This window comes from Pteropus medius, unplaced genomic scaffold (assembly GCF_902729225.1).
Source record: "Pteropus medius unplaced genomic scaffold, Ma_sr-lr_union100, whole genome shotgun sequence".
NCBI classification, from domain to species: domain Eukaryota; kingdom Metazoa; phylum Chordata; class Mammalia; order Chiroptera; family Pteropodidae; genus Pteropus; species Pteropus medius.
In genome coordinates, this window is record NW_024350398.1 from 724,075 (window position 1) to 746,418 (window position 22,344).

The 22,344-nt window shown below is 63.0% G+C and overlaps 1 protein-coding gene across 8 annotated transcripts; it reads left to right on the forward strand.

Moving 5' to 3' along the window:
• Positions 1-49: 49 nt before the first annotated feature.
• On the forward strand, positions 50-21,743 carry NECTIN4 (nectin cell adhesion molecule 4). Of its 8 annotated transcripts, none has more exons than XM_039839906.1 (11): positions 2,468-2,584; positions 6,107-7,650; positions 8,044-8,194; positions 15,302-15,661; positions 16,827-17,117; positions 17,921-18,041; positions 18,879-19,027; positions 19,147-19,303; positions 19,568-19,643; positions 19,933-20,007; positions 20,276-21,743. In XM_039839906.1, exons 3-11 carry the CDS (start codon positions 8,119-8,121, stop codon positions 20,498-20,500), a joined length of 1,530 nt encoding a protein of 509 aa, XP_039695840.1. In that variant the 5' UTR covers positions 2,468-2,584; positions 6,107-7,650; positions 8,044-8,118; the 3' UTR covers positions 20,501-21,743. The 8 variants fall into 8 exon arrangements, with proteins under 8 accessions (XP_039695845.1, XP_039695844.1, XP_039695840.1 ...); XM_039839907.1 differs by having other exon boundaries at positions 6,107-6,278; positions 6,398-8,194; XM_039839908.1 differs by having other exon boundaries at positions 6,107-6,278; positions 7,368-8,194.
• Positions 21,744-22,344: the final 601 nt, after the last annotated feature.

Below are 22,344 nucleotides of genomic sequence, written 5' to 3' on the forward strand. Positions count from 1 at the left end.
CCATCGCCCAGCAGCCGCCGCCGCCGCCGCCGCCGCCGCCGCAGCGCGACCTCCCGCCGCAAACTGAAGGTCGCAAAGCGCTGGTTACCGTGGCGACAGGAGACAAGGCAGAGCCGAGAACCTGCGGCGCAGTTGCCTAGGCGACAGGAGGGTGCGCGGTCAGTGAGCATCCTGGAGCACGGCCACGGTCAGGAAGCCGGGGGCTGGCGGCTCCTCCCTAGCACCTGTCGCTGGTCCGCGAGCGGCCTCGGGTTACGGCGCCCGAGGCTCAGGCGCTGCTGTGCGGGCGGGACGGGCCGCGTCACCCCGCGAGCCGGGCAGCGGCGCCCTGACCCTCCGGGCGGTCGTCTCTCTGTCCGCCCGCTCACTTTGTCGTCCATGAAATGTGCTGTGGGCGTTTCCCTCGGTGTCGCGCGGACCCGCGTTCCGGCGTGAAGGCTCGGAGGCTGGACCCGTCGGCTTGGCCGCTAGAGGGGAGCAGAGCCGCGTCTCAGGGGCGCTGTCCGCGCATGTGATGTGCCTCGGTGTATTGGAGCCTGGAAACCGGTCCCTGCCGAGTCCTAGGAAGACTGATTCCAGGGGCTCCTGCAGGACAAGGAACCTGGGGACTGTGGCTTCCGGAACTCAGGGTTAAGGGCAGGGACTTTCCCGAGATAAGACCCAGGGCAGAGCTGCCAGCCTTCGAAGCTGGCGGGGCAGGAGCGAGAACACCGGACTCCGGCCCTTCCGCAGTGTCTTCCTGTGTTCGAGCCAGGCCTCCAAGCTGCTGCTTAACTTTGTCCCCCAGGACCAGGATCCAAGCTGACGAGTTTCCGCTATAGGAGGAAATGCAGGCACGTTTCTACTCCCAGCACGGCGGCGGGGGCGGAACGGAAGCAGGACCTGAGGCCCCCGGGGCTGTCAGGGGAGTGACGACTGCTGCTTTTGCCTCTGGCTCCTGCACATCAACTTGATCTCCATCACGCCCAAGAAATTGAGGCCATAGAGAGTGGCCAGGGCAGCAGCGGGTGTGGGGCCCTGTTCTGGGACCGGATAGCACAGAGGGGCTGTGCCCTACTTTACCCTGACTATGTCCTCGGAGAAAACAGTGTGGGGAAGGTACGGTCAGGAGCGCGCGGTTAGAGGGCAGGGAAGGGTACCAGGACCTGCTCCCTACCTGCCCCTTAAAGCTGAGACTCACTAACGGTTTTGAAAGTCTCAACCCTCCCAACGATGGCTGTCCCTGAGTCTGATAAGGAGGGTCCTGTTTCCCCAAATCATAGTAAGAAAAAACCTCTAATACATCAGCAACTTGTGATGTGTCTGGCTCAAGGCTGAAAGCCAGTCATCTCCGTAAGGCTGTGGCTGGCTAAGCTCCCAACAGCTGGATTCAGGTATGTTACAGTCCTAGGGCTGAGATGAGGCGCTGCCCAGGAGGGTGGGGTCATCATGCTTGAATTCTATTGGCTTCTGTCTCTGTTTTGGGCTCTTGCTTTTGCCTAAGTCTTTGGCTGTTCTTCCTGCCAGACTTATTTTCTGTGTTTCCTGATAGAGCAGGGAACTCCCCACCCCAGGGGCCTTTCCAGCTTTGTTTTCCTTTCTCCTCTCAGCTTCCACCCTGACTGAGTCTTCAGCAGTTGGCATCTCACTTGGATGTGGAGCGGGAAGCTCACATGCTTCTTGGATGCAGCCCATCCAGTTTTGTGCCTCCTCTAGGGGCCTCCAGCCATTGCTGCTCCAAACAGACCGGTGAGTGTTAGCCTGAACCAGCCCCATATTTTAGAGGAGGCAAAAAAAAAATCCAGGGTGAAAAGAAGAAAAGAGAGAGAAATAAAACAAGCCAATCTGCACCTGCATGACATACTTTTCACCCCAGGCAGCTTCTGTGATGACCTGACAATGACACAGAAACCAGAAGGGCATCAAGATAACAGCGAGCAGGGCGGGCGGGGGGGGGCATGCGACAGGGGAGGGCAGCCAGTGTTCCCCCTCCGACCCGCAACCTGCTTTCACCTGCCGCTAATACCCAGGGACCCCCTCCAGGCGTGGGCGCGGGCCATCCTGAAAGCCCCCGGATCCTGACGTGACCCTGTGAGTTTGGTCTCTGTTGCCTTTTCTGGCCAGCAAGGATCCCGACAGCCCAGCTTTGCAGACTGAGTCTGGGTCTGTTCCAGCCCTAAATCCACACCTCCTTGTCTCAGACTTTCACAAAACTCTGTTTTCTTCTTCTCTTAACCGCTTTTCTGACTGACCCGCCTGGATTCCCAGCGTCGTTCAGTACTCACAGAGAGCCGACGGTGGGAGGCTTGGGGTTTGGGTCGTACTCTGGAGACCCCTCAGCCCCTCCTGCCTCTCTCTCCCGGGCTCTCCCACACTCCCTCTCTCAGCCCCTCCTCTGTTGTCCTCCGACCCTTCCACATTTTCCCCACAGCGCATTCTGGCCAGTGGACCCCTGGCCCCAACTCTGGCTCTTTGCTCTTAGCTCCGCCAGGACGAAGACGTGGACAAACAGAAGGACAGAGGATGACCAGGAAGAGAGACTGAAAGAGGCCAGATGTTGAGCAGTCGTCTGATGCGAGCTGGAAGTAGCTGGAGAGGACAACGGGTAGGTAAGCAGAAGACCTGGGGTGGAGGGAACAGGAATCAGGCGAGTCAGAGAATGATGGGGAGATGGCATAAGGATGGGAAAAAAGGTGACTTTTTGAGGGCCTTGGCGATATCGAGTAGGAAAGTATCATTGCATCGTTGCTGAGTGGTCAGAATCGAGGGCCGAAGACGGAGGTACCTAAGTGATCCCAGCAGTGGGCACGCAGGCATCCAGAAGCTTCTCTTTCGGTCTTTGAATTTGTTTCAGATTCTGTCTCAGCTTCTGTGTCTCTGAATTACCCTCGTCGGTAACCCTGTATGTGTGTCTCTCTCTGTGTCTTTCTGTCTCTAGGTCCCAGCTGCCTCGCTGTGCTTTGAGATCTGTCTCAGTATTTCTGCTGTGTGCTTCTCTCTCTGGGTCTGCGCTGTCTCTCTCTCAGCCTCTCTGTAATGCTGACCAGAGCCAACCCTCTGATTTCCTGGAAGGAGCTTTGGAATGTCCCAAGAGTAGCCAGGCTCCTCCCCTTTTGTTGCATTCTAGAACCGTAGGGCCAGGTGTGGGTCCCTGGGCACAAGCAGAGGGGACTGATCACTGCTGGAGACCTGAGTGAGCTTCAGCGTGTGGGGCCTTTTCCGGGAGCAAGATCTCCCCACGGAAGACCTTGGGCATGGAGGCCCGGGGAGGGAAGCAGGCTGGCGTGGGCGGTAAGGCTCTAGCCTTTGTCCCTCTGCCTTTCCTTGTGGCTCCTGGGCCAGTGCTTCCTGACCCTGCCAGTTACCGCATTGAGGGATCTTGCTGTTTCTGATCTTTTACACCCCTTCTAGAACCGAAGGGGAAACTGAGGCTTGTGATGAGGCTGTAGGGAGGTTCCTAGGATCCCTGCGAGGAGGCATGAAGGGTATCGTTGGGGGAGACACGGAGGGGTTAGGGGCTCTGTGGGCTTCCGCCTTGCTTCCCCCACAGGCAGGGTGCTCCATCCTCAGAGGCTCCAGCCTCCCAGTTTCTGGGACTGAAAACACACAGGACAGGGTCCAAGTCTCCAAGTGCAGTGGCAGCGAGTCTGAGAGCTGGTCCTGCTGTGGCGGCGTCTGGGGGGTGTCTTGGAACTGGAAGGCCCGGCCCCTGCTTTCCCAGCAGAGGGTGAGCCTGGGCCCTGGGACGAGGGCCCCTACAGCCGCACCACAGCCAGGCCTCTGACGGGGCAGCTGCACCCTGCCTGCTGAGCACAGCCAGAGCAGCTGCAGCTGCAGGTCTGAGGTGACCGGTCCTGGCGGGGAGAGAAAGGAGAGGTCAGAGGTCACGAGATAGAAAAGAGGGTTATACTAATGCACTTAAGAAAGTCTGCCCCGCAGCGTGAGAACCCGCAGTTCCTGTCAGTATCCCCAGATGCCGCCGCCCCCCATGTCCCCTCAGCTCCTGCCCCTCTCCCCACACTGTTCCCTAAGCTCCCACCCCTTCCAGCTTCTCACAGCCCCTGGGTCTTCTGGTCTGTCTGGATTAGAGCCTGTTTTCTGCTCTGCAGCTATTCTGCCACCCCTGTGCTTGGTGAAGGGCGAGGCTCAACTGCAGCCCTCCAGAGGCTTTCCCATGGGGAAGCTGAGTTGGGTGGTGGCAGGAGCTCAGGCTGATGGCCATGAAGTGGCCATCTAGTAGGGGGAGGAACCACACCCTCAGCATCCAAGCTGAGAGGCCACAGAGGCCTGGAGTTACCTGGAGATGCCCCTGGTGTTGCAGGCTCTGCAGGCTGGCCCAGCCCCTAGGGCTGCCTCTGAGTCCCCGGCAGGTGGGCTCCCGGGGGGGCTCTGGCCATCTGTGGTCGGGATGGGGGCAGGGGAACGCAGGGGAGCACAGCTAGAGTCCCCAGGGGGCCCTGCCTAGGGTCCCGTCTCTCAGCAGCCGTCAGCAGCCCACGTGGCCGTGGCTCTTCCAGATCTTGCTGCTGTCGTCGCCCCTGGGAAGACTGACTCCCACGAGGGCACCTACTCTCGTCCTGGACCCCCGCCCCGGTCCCTGTGTTTACAGAAGCCGGAGGGCTCTGCACAGAACAGCCTGCTGAGGAGCAGGGCCACGTGCACCTGACGTTCGGCTCCCCACCCCTGGCTGACTCTCTCCAGCTTTAGGAAAAGCCAGCCCAACCCGAGCTCTGAGGGGTGTTAGGTGGCCAGGAAGAGGGGTTGTCGGGTACTGGGGGTCTGTGGGCCTGCAGGGTGGGCAGACGGGAACAGCACGGCACACGGCAGCATGTGGGTGGCATCTCTTGGAAGGACGCCGCCACCCCAATACTGAGCACGGCGAAGCGCTAGCTGGAGGGGAGCGAAGGCGTTTTCCAGCAGAGAAGCTGCGGGAGCTCCTGCTCTCTGGGCGGAGGTCCCTCCCCACCCTCTGCGGGTGGAGACGCATCCGGGGGAGGAACAGGAGGAGTGACCTGGAAGCCTTGCCCGAAATAGCCTTTGTCCTGGGGGCTGGACCCACGTCTGGTACCAGTCATCTGCACCACAGTGCCGGTCAGCAGGCAGCGCCTCCCTGTGCAGACACCAGGGCGACAGCAGACGGGGCAAAAGAGATGTCCCACAGAGGAGCAGAGCGGGGAGGAACGGGTCGCAGACATTCGTCCGCACCCGTGCCTCCCACCAGTCCACTCCGAGTGATTACCTACTCTTGTCCCTCCCAAAGCCGGGGGTCCCCCAGCCTCTGACTCTTCTCTGACCTGGGCTCCCTGCACCGACAAACAGGATGTTACTCGCGAGGAGGCGCGAGGAGGCGCGAGGAGGCGCGCTCGTCTCTGCTACTGGCCCGGCCCCTCCGGCCCCAGCCCGGCCCCTCCGGCCCGGGCCGGCCCACTCCCTCTGACCCTCCCTCTTACTCTTCGCCCCCACCCCACCCACCCGTCCTTGTCCCTCCCTGACTCACCTCCAGGTCCCATGGACACAAACAAAAATTTCAGCACAAGCCACTCCAACCGGTTTGGCTCAGGTGTCAGCTGGCCACGGTGCCGGCGCCGCAGCGCGCACGCGGCCCGAGGGCGCACGCGCACAGACGCGCAGGCGGCTGGACCGCGGGATGGACCGCGGTCGGTGGTGTTTCCATCTCTCTTGGCTGAGGGCTCACTGAGGGCAGCAACCACGCGTATGCGTGTCTGTCCCCTCCCTGGTGGTGCTCACCACATGTCTGTCAATGAACTCAGGCACTAGGCCTGGCCACGGGGATGTGCTGAAGATGCCCCTTGGCCTGGATGGTTCCCATGCTCCCGAGCCCAGAGCACAGGCGGGAGGAGGGGAAGGAGTGAGGCCTGAGAGGGAATGGGGCTCGAGAGGAAGAAAGAACAGAAGCCCGGAGACCAGGCACTGGTCCGGAAAACCTTCCCCAGCCAGTATTTCGTTCCAGCCCCAGCCCCAGCTTCATCCCGGAAGACGGAGGGAAGGCCGGGTGTGAGGGCTGCTCCCCAGGAGCGAGGCCCCGGGTCACCGGTGGGACTGCAGCGTGGGCTCAGGGGACTTGAGGGAGGCACTTGGGTGACGGAGAGAAATACTCCTTCCTCAGGCGAGGCCTGGAGTGGCTGCCTGGCTCAGCGGTGCCCTCAGCCCTCATCTCAAGGCCGCCCCTGCTGTTCACCAGGACCTGAGCAGACTGTGAACATACTGGTCCATCGTGGCCTTCACAGCACCTGGGGAGTTCTGCCTCCTTTCGGTGTCCCGTGTGGCTGGAGTAGGGGGTGAGTGACAAAGGACCCCCACCAGGGGTCACAGAGTTTATGACGGGCTGCGCCGCGTGGGGGGGAGTGTCCTGGGTGCCCACCTTGTGATCTGTCTGCTCTCCCACTCCGTGCCTCAGTTTCTCCTGCAGTTTCCTGGACCAGGGGGGTAAGTCGTGGGAAGGAAAAGGCTCCTCTGAAACCGAGCGGTGGGACCCGAGGTGCGATAAGGATAATTATAACACGGGGTGCTCCCTGCCCGGCCCCCTGGCCCCACCCCATCTCCACACGGTGGATCGCAAAGCAGCAGCATCGGGGTGGGGCTGCTCCCCCCGGCACAGACTGGGCCCGGAGTCCCAAAGAGGGGAAGGGGTCACCCAGGCAGAGGCGGAGAGAAGCTGGCCCCCAGGGCTCCCCCTGACCTGTGGGGGAAAGGTCACTACCGTGGTCACTGCTGAGACTGGAGTCTGGACCCAGAGAGGGGTCACGGCTGGGTTCACGCCTCCCCAAGCCTGCCTGGCCCTGTGCCCCGCACGGACACCCCTCGTAAGTTCATGCTGTCAGCAAAAGTGGACTCAGTTCCAAGTGCTGAGGACTGTCCCAGCCAGGTGACAGGTACGGTTGTAAAACAAGCCTGCTGTCTACAGGGTTCGCAGAGCACAGCCTCATCCTGTCCCTCAGTTTGCACAGGTGTTGGCTCCCTGGCCCGCAGCAGGCTCCCATCAGCGTGTCTTGAATGGAAGCTCACAATTCATTTAGGGAGAACAGATGCACACAAGCGATGAGTGCACGGCTGTCACAAAGGGACTAGCAGAGGCCAAGGGAACATGGAGGAAACAGAGTCTTTGAAATGAAGGGTGTCCTGCAAAGTCCAGACACGCGGTCTTGTCCAGTGTCTGAGACGTGCGGGCCAGATGGCCATGCGGGTGGCGGAGGGCCCCGTGCCCTGGGGCTCTGCATGGCCGCACAGGGCTCTGGGCCAGGTGGCAGTTCCGGCAGCCGCCGAGCGGGCCCATCCGGAGGGACGCCCGGGTCTGCGGGTCGGTCCTCGCTCGGTCCCTTGGCTTCTCCGACACGGCGGGAGTGGGGCTCACTTTGGCCCTTTCCTAGGGGTCTCTGGACTGCTCGCCTCAGGGACACAGTGGTCTGAGCCAGCCGTCCGTCCGGCTGCGTGAGCTCTGGGCACCAGTTCATCCCTCAGGAGGAGCCGTTGTTGGGGACCTTGACCAGGCGGTGGCTGGTGGGCACGGGATGCTCAGGCCCCTTCCCACTCTCAGGGCCATACCCCATTGCTCCCGGCCTGCTGCCCCGCTGTGAGCCACCCGGCCTCCTGCCCACCCCCACCAGCCCCACGGCTCCTCCTCCCTCCACAGCCCCTTCCACTGGCTGCCAGGTAAAGCCCAGAGCAGAGGGTGGGAACCCCCACAGGCCCCTCCTCACCCCAGGCCCCTCCTCACCCCAGGCCTCTCCTCCCTCCCTCCCGGGCGCCCATTAGCTGGCCCAGGCCGTGGGGGTGGTGGCTGCTGCCGAGTCTGTGCCAGGCCCAGCCCCCTGGGACGCACCTGTTCTGACCTGCTAAGCAGGTTCCCAGGTTTCTGCCGTCGCTGTTGGCCACAGCGTGGGAAGCAGCTCTGGGGGCACTCGGAGCTCCCATCACGGCCCCTTGAGAGGGTAGCTGCAGCTGGTGGGTGGCACGGCCGGGTCCCTTAGCAGAAACCGTGGGGGACAGGCAGGCGTGTTGGGGCCCGCGGACTCCGTGACGCTCTGCCTTCCTGGTCGGCTCCAGATCCAGCCCTAGAGCGGCTCCCAGGGGGAAGTCGGTGGGACCTCGGACGGGCTGGGCAGCTCTGCCTTCGGACCAATGCCCCTGTCCCTGGGAGCCGACAGGTGGAGGCCTGCGGCCCGGCTGCTGCTGTTGCTGCTGGCGTCCCTTGCAGGTAGGCCTGGCCTGGACCACCCGGCCCCTCGCTTCCGAGCCCGCGCGGGCACGCACTCACCCTCTTCCTCCTGTCGCCACCCCAGCTGCCAGCAGTGCTCCCTGCCCCTCCTCCCCTCTGCCCCCTTCCGTCCCCTTCCGTCCCCTTCCAGCCCCGGACAGGTCACTCCGGGGCTCCCGATGGCCTCGCCCAGGCCGGAGCTGCCTCTGAATGCAGATAGGTGGCCGAGCTCCGTCGGGCAGGGCGGAGGAGGCGCAGGCCCTGCTCGTCCGGTCCCCAGGGGGCGTCCACCCTGGGGGCATCCACCCTGGGCTGGGAACTGCTGACTGGAGCGGGGCTGACTCAGGGCTGAGCTGGTGTCGGGCTGAGCTGGTGTCGGCCTGACGGGAACGGCTCGTTTCATCCCTCTCTGCGACGCCCCGGAGGACCTGGAGGCCTGTGGCCCCTCTCTCTCCCCGGAGCCAGTCTTAAATGCCAGGGTGGTGGCAGGGTGATTGCTCGGGTGAGTCGGGGTCTAGGGCAGGGTACTTTCTAGGTCGAGTGTGGTCCCCTAGTTCATCCCATCCCCCCACTTTCTCAATTACGAAGCAGGTAGAACGGCAGGAGTTTGTGACCCGCAGCTGGGGCAGGGCGTGTGCTCGTGTGCACGACCAGGCAGACTCCCCGGCGGTGGCAGGGCCGTGAGTGACTGAGACAGCTGCCCCCTCGGGACCACGGGGGCCTGTCTGGGTAGGACAGTTGGAGTCGCAGTCCCAGGAGCAGCGAAGCGAGCTGGTTGACCAGCAGGCCCAGCAGTGACGTCACTCATCGCACCCCCCAGCTGATGCTGGGGCTGCCACCCTCCGACCTTGCAGTGGAAGGGTCAATGGCTGGCCTCCCATCACAGGGGGGCGGCTGAGCTCCCCATGCCGGCCCCCTGCCCTCACATCTTAATCCTCATCTTTCAGACAACCTTGTCCTTTGCTTAGTCCAAGAGGGTGGGGCCTGGCTGCTGAGGCTGGGGACCTGGCAGCCACTTCTCACCAGGGTCTCCCTCTCTTAAAGGGTGGAGTCATGACATTTGGGACTTGGACAAGACTGGAGAGGTCGTGTCTCCTACAGGGCCAGAGGAGACAGGCCAGCAGACCAGGGTCGGGAACACGAGCGGGGTCGGTGTGTGCTCTCCTGCCTCCCGCCTGCCCGCCTGGTGTGTTCGGGGGCACAGCAGGGCGCTAGACGCCGCAGACGCAGGTGTGAACAAGACGAGGCCCTGCCACCGTCCTCCAGACACAGAGCCATGTTTGTAAGAGGAGCCCGCAGGAGGGGACAGGAGACCCCTCCTAGTTAGGGCGCCACCCCCCACCACCTTGCCCAGGGCCTGCCGGACGGGGGCTGTTGGTAGGGAGGCAGCCTGGCCCCAGGGTCATCCCAGGAGGCTGGTGTCCAATGAGCCCCCACTCTACTGCTGCGTCACCCACACAGAGCTGGAGCGGGGCTGAGGGCTGGGTCCACCCGCATCCGGCTACTCTGTGTTTAGGGTTCTCAGTGGCTTCCAGGGAGCTGGAGTGTTTCTCATCTCTGAAAAAACCTTGGACTGAGAAGCCAGAGCCTTGGGTTCTGGCCCCATTTCTGCTATTAATCCGTTGGGCGACCTTGGGCGCCTCGGAAACTGAGCTTCAGGAGACCAAGAGGCAGGACTGGATGGCCCCTCGGGCCCGCCAGCTTGGGGTTCTATGCATGACTGTCCAGCTCTGACTGAGGGGCGCTCAGTGCTGGCCAGTCTGGCCGTGGTGATGAGGGGGAAAGGTCCTGGCCACTTCACTGAGTGGGGACTAGGGTGCTGCCTTCTGCCCTTCACTGCTGCACCTTGTACCCCCCACCCCGACCCCAGGCCTTTGGTGCCCTGAGCCCCAGGGTTCTGCCCCACCCCAGAGGCGCTGGCTCTTGAGAGGCGCCTGGCGAGGGAGGTGCCTGGCACCACAGCTCTTTGTTTCTCCTTAATGGGATGAGTTCCCGGGTGGGGTCCGCTCCCTGCCTCCTCCCCCACCTCCTGCCCTGGGGCTGAGGGCCCCAAATCTACAGGCACCCCTCAGCGAGACCCTCCTCCTAGATCTTTCCTGGGCCCAACTGGGCCCCAGATCAGAGGCTGAGGGCTTCTCTGTCCTCTGAGGTGGATCTGCTTTGTGTCTGAGATTGGCTTTCCTGGACAGGGAGGCCCCCTCCCTGCTCCTACTCCGTTCACTGAGGGGGCGCCCTGTGGGACCCACCCACGGCCTGGGGGGGGGCCCGGAAAGGAGGCCGGGGCTAGCGCAGTGACCTCAGCCCCACCCTGCTGTTCTAGGGGCTGTGCTAAGGGGTCCCAGCCGCAGAGATGGCAGTGAGGACTCAGCAGAGTCCCTGGTCACAGCCTCTAGACCACCACCTTGGGACCCTGGGGTCCCCCAGGCAAAGGGGGTGTGGGGTGCGCCCTGTGAGGAGAAGGTGCTGAGCACCCTTTCTAACCCCGTCTGGCCCAGAGAAGGACGGGTGGGAGATGAGTGGGGCCAGGGGCCGGGAGCCTGGGGGGCTGCATCTGGGACAGAAGGTGAAGCTCAAGACTGGGGCCCCCGAGGCCCTGGAGGGCTGTGAAGATCGGGGGCGCTGTAACTGGGACGGGCCTCTGGTCTCTGCCTAGTTCCCTGCCCACCTGCCCGTTTCAAGCCGGTGTGTCCCGAGGCCGCGTCGGCCGCACTGGGTGGGTGGAGGGGACCGGACTGAGACTGAGGTGGTGGTGGGGGGAGGATCTCGGGAGTTTGGGAGAAGCTGAATTCTACATCTCCCACCCACAGTGTGGCTGTTGTGGTGACTCAGCCGGGCTCAGACTGGCTCCGGGGGTTTAGGGGACTTATCTGTGCTGGGCGCTGTGTCTGGGCCAGGGCCGGGGCTGCCTCAAGGCCTGCCCCTCCCTATTGTTCTCCTCTCCCTTTGCGTTGGGGTGGCCCCCCCTCCCCACACTAATTGGTGGGTGGGCGCTTTGCCCAGGCTGGGAAACTCTCACTAAGCTGGGGGGGCTTAGGGCGATGCGGGTAAGTGTGGGAGAGGGATGAAGGCAGAGAGGGACTCTCCTGGTTTTCAAAGTTCCTTCGCGCTCCAAGGCCAAGCTCGCCGGGTGGTTTGTGTCACCTGTCCTGGACGGCGGGGCTTTCTCACCCCAGCGTCGCCCACATCTTTCAGCTCTCGGGTGGAAGCGAGGGAGGACCACAGTTAACAAAGGAGCGTGAGCCCCTGACTCGCTTGGGTCCCTCTTCCACCCCAGGCTGGAACCCCCTTCCCGCAAAGCCACAGCAGACAACCCTTCCCCTAGGCCTGGAGCTGGAGCTGCTTCTGGTGGTGGTGGCAGCACAGGCCCGGCAGACGTTCCCAAGGAGAGGCCTGCTGGGGGCCAGAGGTGCTGGGCCTGCGAACGGCTGGGGGTCCCGGTGGGAACCCGAGGGGCAAGGGTTTGTTCTGTTCCCTGGGGAGCCGTGGATGGCAACTTTCTATCCCCTAGAGGGACAATGACCTCATCTCCTGGTCCCTCCACCTGAGATGACTCTGCCCATCAGTCTGGGGTGAGTTGTGAGGACAGCCTGGGTGACGCTCCAGACACAGAGCCTCACACCACTGACCACCGGCAGCCGAGACAGGGAGACGCGCGACAGCCAAGGGAGACCCACGTCGAAATATTTGCTCTGCGTGCAGAGCTCATGGCCGGGGTCGTGGGTGGAGCGTGGCTGGGCTCCCACACGCCTTCCCCGCTCCTGAGGATGGGGCTCGCATGGTTCATGTGGGGAGACGGCCTCGCCTGTGTGCGGACCAGCCAGGGGCCCTCGCCCAGCACTGTGCATTCAGACACGATGGATTCACGCACCTTCTGCCTCACACACCTGCCTCTGGGGCCCTATGCGTACTGGCCGGGGTGCTGGTAGAGGGAGGCCCTCATAAGGAGCAGCCTCCTTCCCCAGAGACACTGCAACTGTTGGCCTCAGTTTCCCCTCCTGAGATCAGAGGCCAGGCCCCCACACAGATGGGAGCGTCGGGACCTGAGCACAGGGTGGGGAGCAGCCAGGCAGCCCGAGCCGGGATGGAGGGCCTGTCTGGGATCGGCGGGCGGGTACGCAGGGCAGGGCCCCAAGGAGGCCATGGGGGCCTGGCCAGGGTGGGGAGGCTGAGGGCAGGGATCCCGTCTGGCCAGTTGGGCCTGTTCTCTCCCTTGCGCAAGGTGGTGGCTGTGGCTGGGTCTGAATCACCAGGGCTCCTGGCCGGCTTGGTGCTCCGGGAGGAGGGCGGGAGGGTCAGAGGGCGGAGGGCCCGGCCCGCCGCGACCATCAACCTCAGCAGACTATTTGCAGCAGAAGGGTCCATGGGCTTGGCCTGGCCACCACATGCCCGCACAGTGACCTCACTAGGCAGGTGGTGCGTCTCCTTTGTTCTGGTGACGTCATCATGCTGATGCCAAGTCAGCGCCAGGTCGGGGAGAGGAGGAGGAGGCTTCCCTGAGAGTCTGGGCCCCGGGTACATTCTGCCCAGGATGTGGATTCTCGAGCCCCATGTGTGTGCCTGGGCGTGTAAGTGTGCACACGCACACGTGTGTGCGAGTGTGAGGGTGCTGTCCCCTCCTGAGATGCTCCCTCTGAATACCGGACTTGGGACGGTGGGCTGTGGGAGATGTGCTTTGCTGGGCTCCTCATTCTGCAAAGCCTGGGCTTGTCGTGGGGACCGTGGGCTCAGGCATGTGTCGGGCAGTCGATGTCTGTTGTGCCTGAGAAGGTATTTTTTGGGAAAATGTGGGGTGATTCGTGGTGGGGAGGGTACAGACTGCTTCAAGTGTGAGAGTGGGAATGAAAACTATGCCATCTGACGTCGTCCCAGAAATGTCTTTAGAAGGGTTTGAGTGTCCTGATGGAGCAGGGCTCAGTCAGGCACCAGTGTCTGCAGCAGGGGACGTCCTGCGATGCCCCCGCCTCAAGCCCACCTCTGGCCTTCCTCGGCAGACCGCCCGGCAGGGGTGTGGGTGCTCAGCTGGACTCTCCCAGGCTGGACTGGGTGGGACCAACCAGCTCAGGCAGCTCAGGGCCCTGGTATCTGGCCCTGCTGGTCTGTCCTGTCCCGCTGGACCCTCCCAGCTCCAGCAGGCCCCAGGCTCTGCCTCACTGGACCCTCAGGTCTTCTCTAGTGGGCTTCCCTGCCCCTCCGTGCCTGCCCCTCCACGCCCTACTCCTCCCCCAGCTGGTCTGGAGGGCCCCCTTTGGCAGCGAGCCCAGCTGGCGAGCCTACCCTGCCTGCACCCCAAGGTTGCCACACCAACTCCCTCCCTGTCCAGCCCAAGCACAGACTGCTCATTCTCCTTAGTCCACTTGTTCCTTCTGCCTATCTCTCATTCATTCATTCACTCATTCATTCACCCAGTCCATCAATAAGCATTAACTGAGCACCACGTATGTGCCAGGCATGCAGACCACGTGCTCCCAGAGGAAACCCAAATCAGAAACCGTGCCTCCACATGTGATGCGAGAGCCAGTTTCTACTCCGAGGAGCTTAGTCTGGTGGGTGAAGCAGATAAGAAAATACCAACCACAGTCTCTGGGATAAAGTACTGCGAGGTGCAGAGGCAGCTGCCATGGGAGGGGAGGGCACCTGATCTGCCTGAGGTGGCTGGGAGGCAGGCCTCCAGGAGGCGGTGGCATCCAAGTGCGTCCGCGGCATGAGTAGGAGCCACCCAGATGGAGGGAGGAGGCCCAGTGCCAACCAGGTGCTGGACGACGGCAGGGCCCCTGGGGGCTGCTGCAAACACTTCCAGGCAGGCCCCTGCACCCCGGGGGGCCTCTGCGTCTCACATGTCCATCCCACGGCTCCAAGTCTGTTCCCCACACTCTGCCATCTGTGAGCTCCCCAGGCCACGCCTCCCTCTTATGTCGGTCACCCTAGGAACCCAGGCGTCATCTTGAGGTCTCATCTCTCTTTCTGATCAGTCACCAGGTCCTGCCGAGTTTCCCCCAGGACCTGTCCCTTTCCACCCAGCAGCAGCAGGTCCTAGTGTTCGGGGACACAGCACCCCTGGCCTCACACATCAGTGACTCCCACGACCAAGTCTGAATCTTTTTGCCTGGTGAGGAAGGTCCTGGCTGATTGGTTCCGCCCGGTTCTGCCCTCCCCTCTGCTTCCTGACCCCACCGCCTCGGGGCGTGCTCACCTGGTCCCTCGCCCGGGATGCCTTTTGGGTGTCTCTGCCTCCTGATCCCACCCGACTCATGCCTGAGCCCCCTCTCACAGCTGGCCTGCAGCACAGCACTGAACTCTAAGTCAGAAATGATCACACACGTGTCCATTTCTATCTCCACACGAACTGATCTCACATTTCATCCGGGCAGGAAATGGAGCCGCCTTTGCGAATAAGGCTGAGTGCTTCACGCTGTTCCTTGTCAACACGCAAAAGACTCGCCCTGCATCGCTGGTCGCTTCTGGTCTTCCGACTCTTGTTCACACTCACCGCTCTGACCCTGTCACTCTGTGTCTGCCTGGACCTCGTCTTTCTGGGCCTTTGACCTGCGGCCTTTCTGTCTTCAGCGACTTGCACGCTTCTGCCTTTGAGCCTCGGTTCATGCCGTTCCTCCCACACAGGACGCCTTCCTCTCTCTGGGAATCCAGGTCTCTCATCTTCAAGCCATGAGAAGAATGCTCCGAAGGGCCTCCTGGGAGGGCCCCTTCCCGTGCCTGGCTCCTGGCCACTGTCCTGAAAGCGTTCACTTTCCCCCTTTAGTAGAACAAGTTTGCCCACGGCCTTCCCTGGTTGCTACGCGTGCGCCTTCCACCTTGCAATCGCCCAGGATGCGGTCCTGGGCTAGGAGAGGGCGTGACTGCGCCACACCTCGTGGGCCCGGCCTGGGCAAGTCACTTCCTCCCTGGGTCTCAGTTTCTCATCTGGTAAATGGATGATGACACCTACCTCTTGGGCAAGTCCTGCGGATGTAATGAGGTCATGGACCGAAGGTCCTTTGCAAGCATAAATGCTGCAGGAGTCCCCACTGCCTTTGCTGTCATGATCACAGTGCGGGTGTCCCCGGCTCTGGCCACACCCCTAACCCTGGCTGCCTCTGTCTGCTGCTGCAGGCCGGTGCCGGGCTGGCAAGCTGGAGACCTTGGACCTGGTGACGGTGGTGCTGGGCCAGGATGCAAAGCTGCCCTGCTTCTACCGAGGGGGCCCTGATGAGCAGGTGGAGCAGGTGTCCTGGGCCCGGGTGGACGCCGGCGAGGGTGCCCGGGAGCTGGCGCTGCTGAACTCCAAGTACGGGCTGCACGTGGGCACGACCTACGAGGGCCGGGTGGAGCGGCCGCCTCCTCCGCGGAGCCCCCTGGACGGCGCGGTGCTGCTGCGGCACGCGGTGCAGGCGGACGAGGGCGAGTACGAGTGCCGCGTCAGCACCTTCCCCGCGGGCAGCTTCCAGGCCCGGCTGCGGCTCCGTGTGCTGGGTAAGCAGGGGCCCCGGCGGGGGTGGGGGGACAGGCGCGGGTGGCCCTCGCACAGGGGAGGGCCGCACGCAGCCCGCGCGGCCCTGCGGTCCCGGAGTGCTCTCCCCGCCTCGGCCGCGCCTGCGTGTTGGGAGCTGCTCCCTTTCGTTCACCGACGTCTCCTTCTCGGTTTCTCTTGCCCTTCGGGGCCACGCGGCCCCGGCTTATTCTCTCTGTCCTGCCCTCCCCCCTCTGCTCCCAGAAACAGCCAGCACCCCTCCCCCGGCCATGCCCACCTTGGTCCCTCACCTGGCGTGCCTTTCCAGGTCTCCCTGCACCCCCATTCCTGCCCAGCTCACGCACAAGGCCTCACACATGACCCAGGCCCATGGTGACTGTCCTGTAGCTGCGTTTCGAATTAGAGGCCCTTTCTCACGGCCCACTCAGCTCTCCTCTCCTCCGAGCTAGACTTGCTGGTTTTTACAACAGTCCTACCAAAGACACTCGTTCAAGCCCACCCTGGACACCTGGGCCCCGTGGGGCTAACATCTTTCTTGATCTGGACCCTCAGTGAATGTGGGTGGAGACCACAATTGCCCTTTAAACCCCCATGTTGTACTGTGGGCATTTGTGGTCCCCAGATGCCCTACACTTATGCTCAAGGTCACTCTTTTCCATTCTCTTTGCTTGGGCTGTTAACGTCATGAGATCAAAATAAATCATAATTTCTCTTTATCCACGTGGGAGTCTGTAACAACAGCCTCGCAGTGGAACCCCGACCTCAGCACCCGGTGATCTGGGACGAGTCACTTAATGTCCCTGGGCACCCGTTTCCTCGTCTATGACTCAAGGACAGTGGTTTCTATCTATCTTGATGTTTTGCTGACAGGGTTCAATGAGATGTTTGTAAAGTGTTTAGCGTAGCACTTGGCACGTAGGAAGTGCTTAATAAATGGTGCTATTATTATTATATATGTTACCTGGTTAGTTTTTTAATTACATTGTTTTCATTCAAAAATGACCCATGCTCATTGTAAAAGATACAAACATTGGACAAAGGCACAAAGATGAAATCCCACCGCTCGTCTGCTGTCTCTCTGTGGAAGCAGAGGACACTCTCCACATGTGCGGGGTGGCGGGCGGGCCGGGGCCTCCTGACGGGGCTGTGACGGTGGTGCTCCCGCAGTGCCTCCGCTGCCTTCGCTGAACCCCGGGCCAGCGCTGGAAGAGGGCCAGGGCCTGACACTGGCCGCCTCCTGCACTGCAGAGGGCAGCCCGGCCCCCAACGTCACCTGGGACACCGAGGTCAAGGGCCTGGCATCCAGCCACTCCTTCAAGCACCCCCGCTCAGCCGCTGTCACGTCCGAGTTCCATTTGGTGCCCAGCCGCAGCATGAACGGGCAGCCACTCACCTGCGTGGTGTCCCACCCCGGCCTGCTGCAGAGCCGCAGGATCACCTACACCCTCCGAGTGGCCTGTGAGTGCTTGGGTCTTGGGACGGCGAGGCGAGGCGCCAGGCAGCCCCAGTCCTGTGGCCACGCTGTGCCCGGGGCAGAGAGCAGGGAGCCCAGCCCAGGCGGCCCCGGCAGATGACGGACTTGCCGCCTTCGGTACCCTCCTTTACAAAGGGGGTCGCCCTGCTTCCCGGGCTGTTGGGAGTATCACATGCACACGCGGAGTCAAGTGCTTCTGTGAAATGCACAGCTTAGGGTGTAGGGCCAACTCGGGACAAGCCTGGGTTCTGCTGAGGTCACTGGTCTCACTTTGTCAGCAGAGTGAGCCCACTTTGCAGAGCTCTCGGGGGTACAGGGTTGGGGGGGCCAGGTCGTCTCGGCGTGTCCCGCTGGGTGCTCCGGCCGCCAGGCAGACGGGCAGATGGGGTGGTTTTCTGCTCACACTACCCCAGCCCGGGCAGCGGAGGCAGAAACGAGGGAGTGGGCAGGGCCGTTGGGCCTGGAAGAGCCAGGCCACATTCCCTGAGCGCCTGCCATGTGACTGGCGCTTCGTGGGCATCGCAGGGGACTCAGAAGTGACCTGTCACTTGCTGAGGCACTTAGAGGCTCCTTACACCAGCCACCCAGGGCAGACCCCCTGATTAGGGAAGGAGGAGGCGTGCGGTGAGCAGCCAGCCTGTCCGGGCTGCTTGGCAGCCGATGAGCAGGAGGGGGAAGGGCAGAGGCGGCTCTCTGGGGCGGGGTGGGGCCTGGGGCGGGGGCCCTTCGAGGAACAGGGGGTGGGAAGCCTCACTCCCACTTCTCCTCATCCTCCCTTCTGCTCCAGTCCTTGCCGAGGCCTCTGTGAGGGGCCTTGAAGACAGGAAGCTGTGGCAGGTCGGCCGAGAAGGGGCCACACTCAGGTGCCTGAGTGAAGGGCAGCCCCCTCCCTCTTACAACTGGACACGGTGAGCGTCGCTTGGGACAAGGGTCTTTCCCGCTAAGGCCAGCGTATACTCAGTATGGGCTGGGACAATATATGCTGAACCCCAAATAAATTGGGGCACAAGTTCAGACCGATACACCAAACATGACTGGCCTGCATTGGGAGTCCAGGGCACATGGTCATTGGTGGGGAACCAGCTAATAAGGCCTTGGCTTTATTTCGTAGCTTTTAAATGATGAAGTATAATGCTGTATTTACATATTGATACTGCACAATTTGTGCAAAGTCCTACGGTGGGTAAGACACGCAGTAGGCTGACTCGACGGCTGTGACACCGACTGACCCCACAGCAGTGCCAGTGCCACCTCCCCCAGTTCCCTCGACGACACTCAGCTCTTCCAGGGTCTGGGAGAGCCAGAGAGGGGTCCAGGGCTCCTGTGCATGAGCCCGAGGAAGGCACGTGGCCTCGTGCCCAGAGCTTTGTCCCTGGGCTCTGCACGCAGCTAGCTCCAAGGCTGGGGTGTGCGGTCACCTTTGCCATGCACATCCAGCCCAGGCCGCAGTGAAGTGTCCTGTCGTGTGGACTATTGTGTGTACTTGGCGTCCACTGCTGGATCATGTGATGCCCGTGGGAGCCTGCGGGGTGGCACGCGTGTGTTGGGGGTGCCCGGGTCAGGCTGGGCGGCAGGGAGAAGGGGCCTCTGCCTAGACCTGCTGGGGGCAGGGAGGGGCGCCGTGGGAACAGCCCGCGGCTCTCGGTGACGTCATGGGGAAGGGGGATGGGGAGCAGCCTGGGCATGTTGGGTGGTGGCAGCCTGAGCCCGCCCAGCTGGCACCCGTCAGCTTCCCTGTCCTCCAGGCTGGACGGGCCTCTGCCGAGTGGGGTGCGCGTGGACGGGGACACTCTGGGCTTCCCTCCGCTGACCGTGGAGCACAGTGGCACCTATGTGTGCCACGTCAGCAATGAGCTGTCGTCGAGGGACTCTCAGGTCACCGTGGAGGTTCTTGGTAAGCACCAGGCAGACAGGTCCTGGGCCGAGACGGGGAACTGGGCGAGGAGCTGGGCTGAGGGGCTGGGCGGGGCGGAGAGCTGGGCATCCACCTCAGACAGCGGCCTGGCCCCACAGACCCCCAGGAAACCTCCGGGAAGCAGGTGGACCTGGTGTCGGCCTCGGTGGTGGTGGTGGGCGTCATCGCAGGGCTCCTGCTCTGCCTCCTGGTGGCCGTGGTGCTGCTGATGTCCCGGTACCACCGGCGCAAGGCCCAGCAGATGACGCAGAAATAGTGAGTCCCACCCCCAGGCACACGGGAAGGGGGAGGGGACAGGGCCGTGGCCAGTGAGGGCCGCCATGCTGCCACCTGAGGGTCGGATCCATGTGCCTGGTGTCCCCAAGGACACACGCTCGCACATGGCATGCCTGCTCTCAGCCGCACCCCCACCTGCAGCCCCGACCTGCACCCGCACCCTCCAGCCCCGCCCCCACAGGCCCAGCCAGGCTGGGCTTCCCCGGGGACCGCCCCCAGCTACTGACCAGGGTTCTCTCCCAGCGAAGAGGAGCTGACGCTGACCAGAGAGAACTCCATCCGGAGGCTACACTCCCACCACGCGGACCCCAGGAACCAGGTGTGTGCTGTGCCCAGGTGCGCTCTGCAGCTGCGGGGCCCTCTGCTGCCACCCACTCTGGCCACTGGCCCAGAGCTACCCAGGGTCTGCCGGGCTCCTGCACAGGGTCCCTTCATCACTGGCTTGGTCCCTCCGGGGAGCTGCCCCAGTACTGGTCCAGGGCAGGGCTGCAGTGGCCGGGCTGGGCGGGGGACAGGTGCTAGGGAGCAGGCTGGGGCAGACAGCTAGGAGCAGACAGCCGGGAGGCTGAGCCCCCTTCTGATCGCTCTCCCGTGTCTGGGCCCCGCAGCCGGAGGAGAGTGTGGGGCTGAGGGCCGAGGGCCACTCTGAAAGTCTCAAGGACAACAGCAGCTGCTCCGTGATGGTGAGGCCCCTGGCCCCATGCGCATCCCTCACCAGGCCCCTGCCTCAGCCCTGGCTCGGGCCGCCCATGCACCCCCCATGCCCTGGGTCTCCATGTCCCAGCCCCAAGCCCAATCCTGCCGCCCACCCCCAAGCCGCACACCTCTGAGACAGCCGCGACTGTGCTGGTACCTGACCTCCGCCCCCCGAGCCCACGGCCCTCAGGTCCAGCCGCCCCCACCTGGTTCCCAACGTGACCTCCCCCGCGCCACCCCGCGCTTGGTCCCCAGAGTGAAGAGCCAGAGGGCCGCAGTTACTCCACGCTGACCACCGTGCGGGAGACGGAGACGCAGACAGAGCTGCTGACCCCGGGCTCCGGCCGTGCCGAGGACGAGGACAGCCGGGATGAAGGCATCAAGCTGGCCATGACCCACTTTGTGCAGGAGAATGGGACGCTGCGGGCCAAGCCCAGTGGCAATGGCATCTACATCAACGGCCGGGGGCACCTGGTCTGACCCAGGCCCCCCCACGCCCGGCCCCTCCTGCTCAGTGGCCTGAACACCCCATTCCTTAGGGGGGTATGCCCCCCCATGGACTGCTCGACCTTTCGACCTTTTCCTCCAACCTTTCTGTCCTCCACAGAGGGCCCGCTGGTCGAGCCCCCCTCCTGTGTGTGCAGGTCACTGCACGTGCGCTTGTGCTGGTGTGAGCGTCGGCTGACTGTGCATGGAGGTGCGACTGTGCCTGGGCGTCACCATGCTGCCGCGTCCGCGTCCAGGTGACCGGTGCCGCGTGTGCCGCAGGATGCGGCGGCTGCCTGGGCCGGCCGACTGGCCGCTGGTGTGTGTGGCTATGTGGCCTCGGCCTGCCGTGGCAGGCACTTTCCTCAGACCCAGAGCAGTATTACTCACGCGGAGGCTGGAGGCCGGCCTCCTGAGGGACCGTGGCCTGGGGGTGCCCGTGGCTCACTGGTAGGGAAGAAGCCAGCTGCCCTCTGGTGGCCCGGGGATGCCCATGTACAGACTGTGTAAATAAGCCTGCCAAGGGCTCTTTTAAGGACAAGGCTCTGAGGCCTCTGATCAGAGAAAAGACTCGATTTCTATCAGTGCTTGTGATTCCTGGGGCTGCTTAGGCGGGAATTCAGTAGAGCCAGACTTCGCTCAGACCACCCGGGGGTCACTTCCTGTGGCTCTGAGGTGTAGTCTTCCTAAGGCATCTTTACCTGGGTGGCCTCTGTGCCGTCTGAGTTCGGGGTGTGAGCCTGTGGCCCTGGGCGGGGAGGCAGGGCCCTTGGCCCTCGGGTCTGAGTCTCCTCGGCCCCTCCCTACCTTCTCTCTTTTCTTAGTCGTGTCCACAGTAGTTTGTGATCTGTGGAGAGCGTTGGGACTTGGCGACAAGGACTCCTGGTTCAGTTGTGGCATCGAGGAGAGAGGGCAGTGACCACAGCTGAGGAGGGCGGGGGTCCCGATGAAGGGCGAGCATGTCCACTTCGCCCAGGAGTCTTGGGGCCACTGCCTTGGGCTTTTCTGCTAGTTTCTCTGGACGGAGCCTGGGTTAGATAAGGTCTGTTTCTGCTGGAATCCCTGAGTTCGTGCCCGAACCCTGCTAGACCTGAGAGCTGCTGGTTTCTGGACCAAAGGACAGACTCCCATCCCCAGCCAGCCAGGCCCAGCACCCTCGTGTGTGCATCCTGTGTAAATATGTGCATATCTGTACATAAGATGATGTTCTGTGTTTAAATAAACAGATCGGACCTGTCCTGGCTGTCTCCTGTCTTGCCCCTTGAGCTGTGTCAGCCCCAAACTCTGTACTGTCTGTCTCGGCCCCGTCCTCCTTGTGGTCCCGTGGGGGGAGGCGCTGGGTGCCTGTGGCTGGGAGGGCAGGGAAAGGAACAACCCCCACAAGACTAGCAGCCACTCCGAGAGTCCCCAGGAGGGACGGTGGAGCCCAGGGCCCCTTCGGGACAGGCAGCACCTTGGTTTGCGGTGCCGAGAAGCCCGTGTGACAATGGCCTCTCAGCACCACCAGCCTGGAGGTAGGTGGCAGTGTGCACGTGTTACGGATGGAGGGACGACCTTGACTGAGCCCCACAGTGTGAGAGTCGGAAGGGTCTGAAGATTGTCTAGTCCACGGGACCCCCCCACCCCTGCCACAGACCGGTGCCGGTCGGTGGCCTGTTAGGGACAGGGCCACACAGCAGGTGAGCGGCAGATGAGCGAGCGAAGCTTCATCCGTATCCGCAGCCGCTCCCCAGCGCCAGCATCACCGCCTCAGCTCCGCCTCAGATCCTTAGGAACTAGATTCTCATGGGAGCCCCGGTCCCTGGTGCCACAAAGGTTGGGAACCGCTGCTCTCGTCC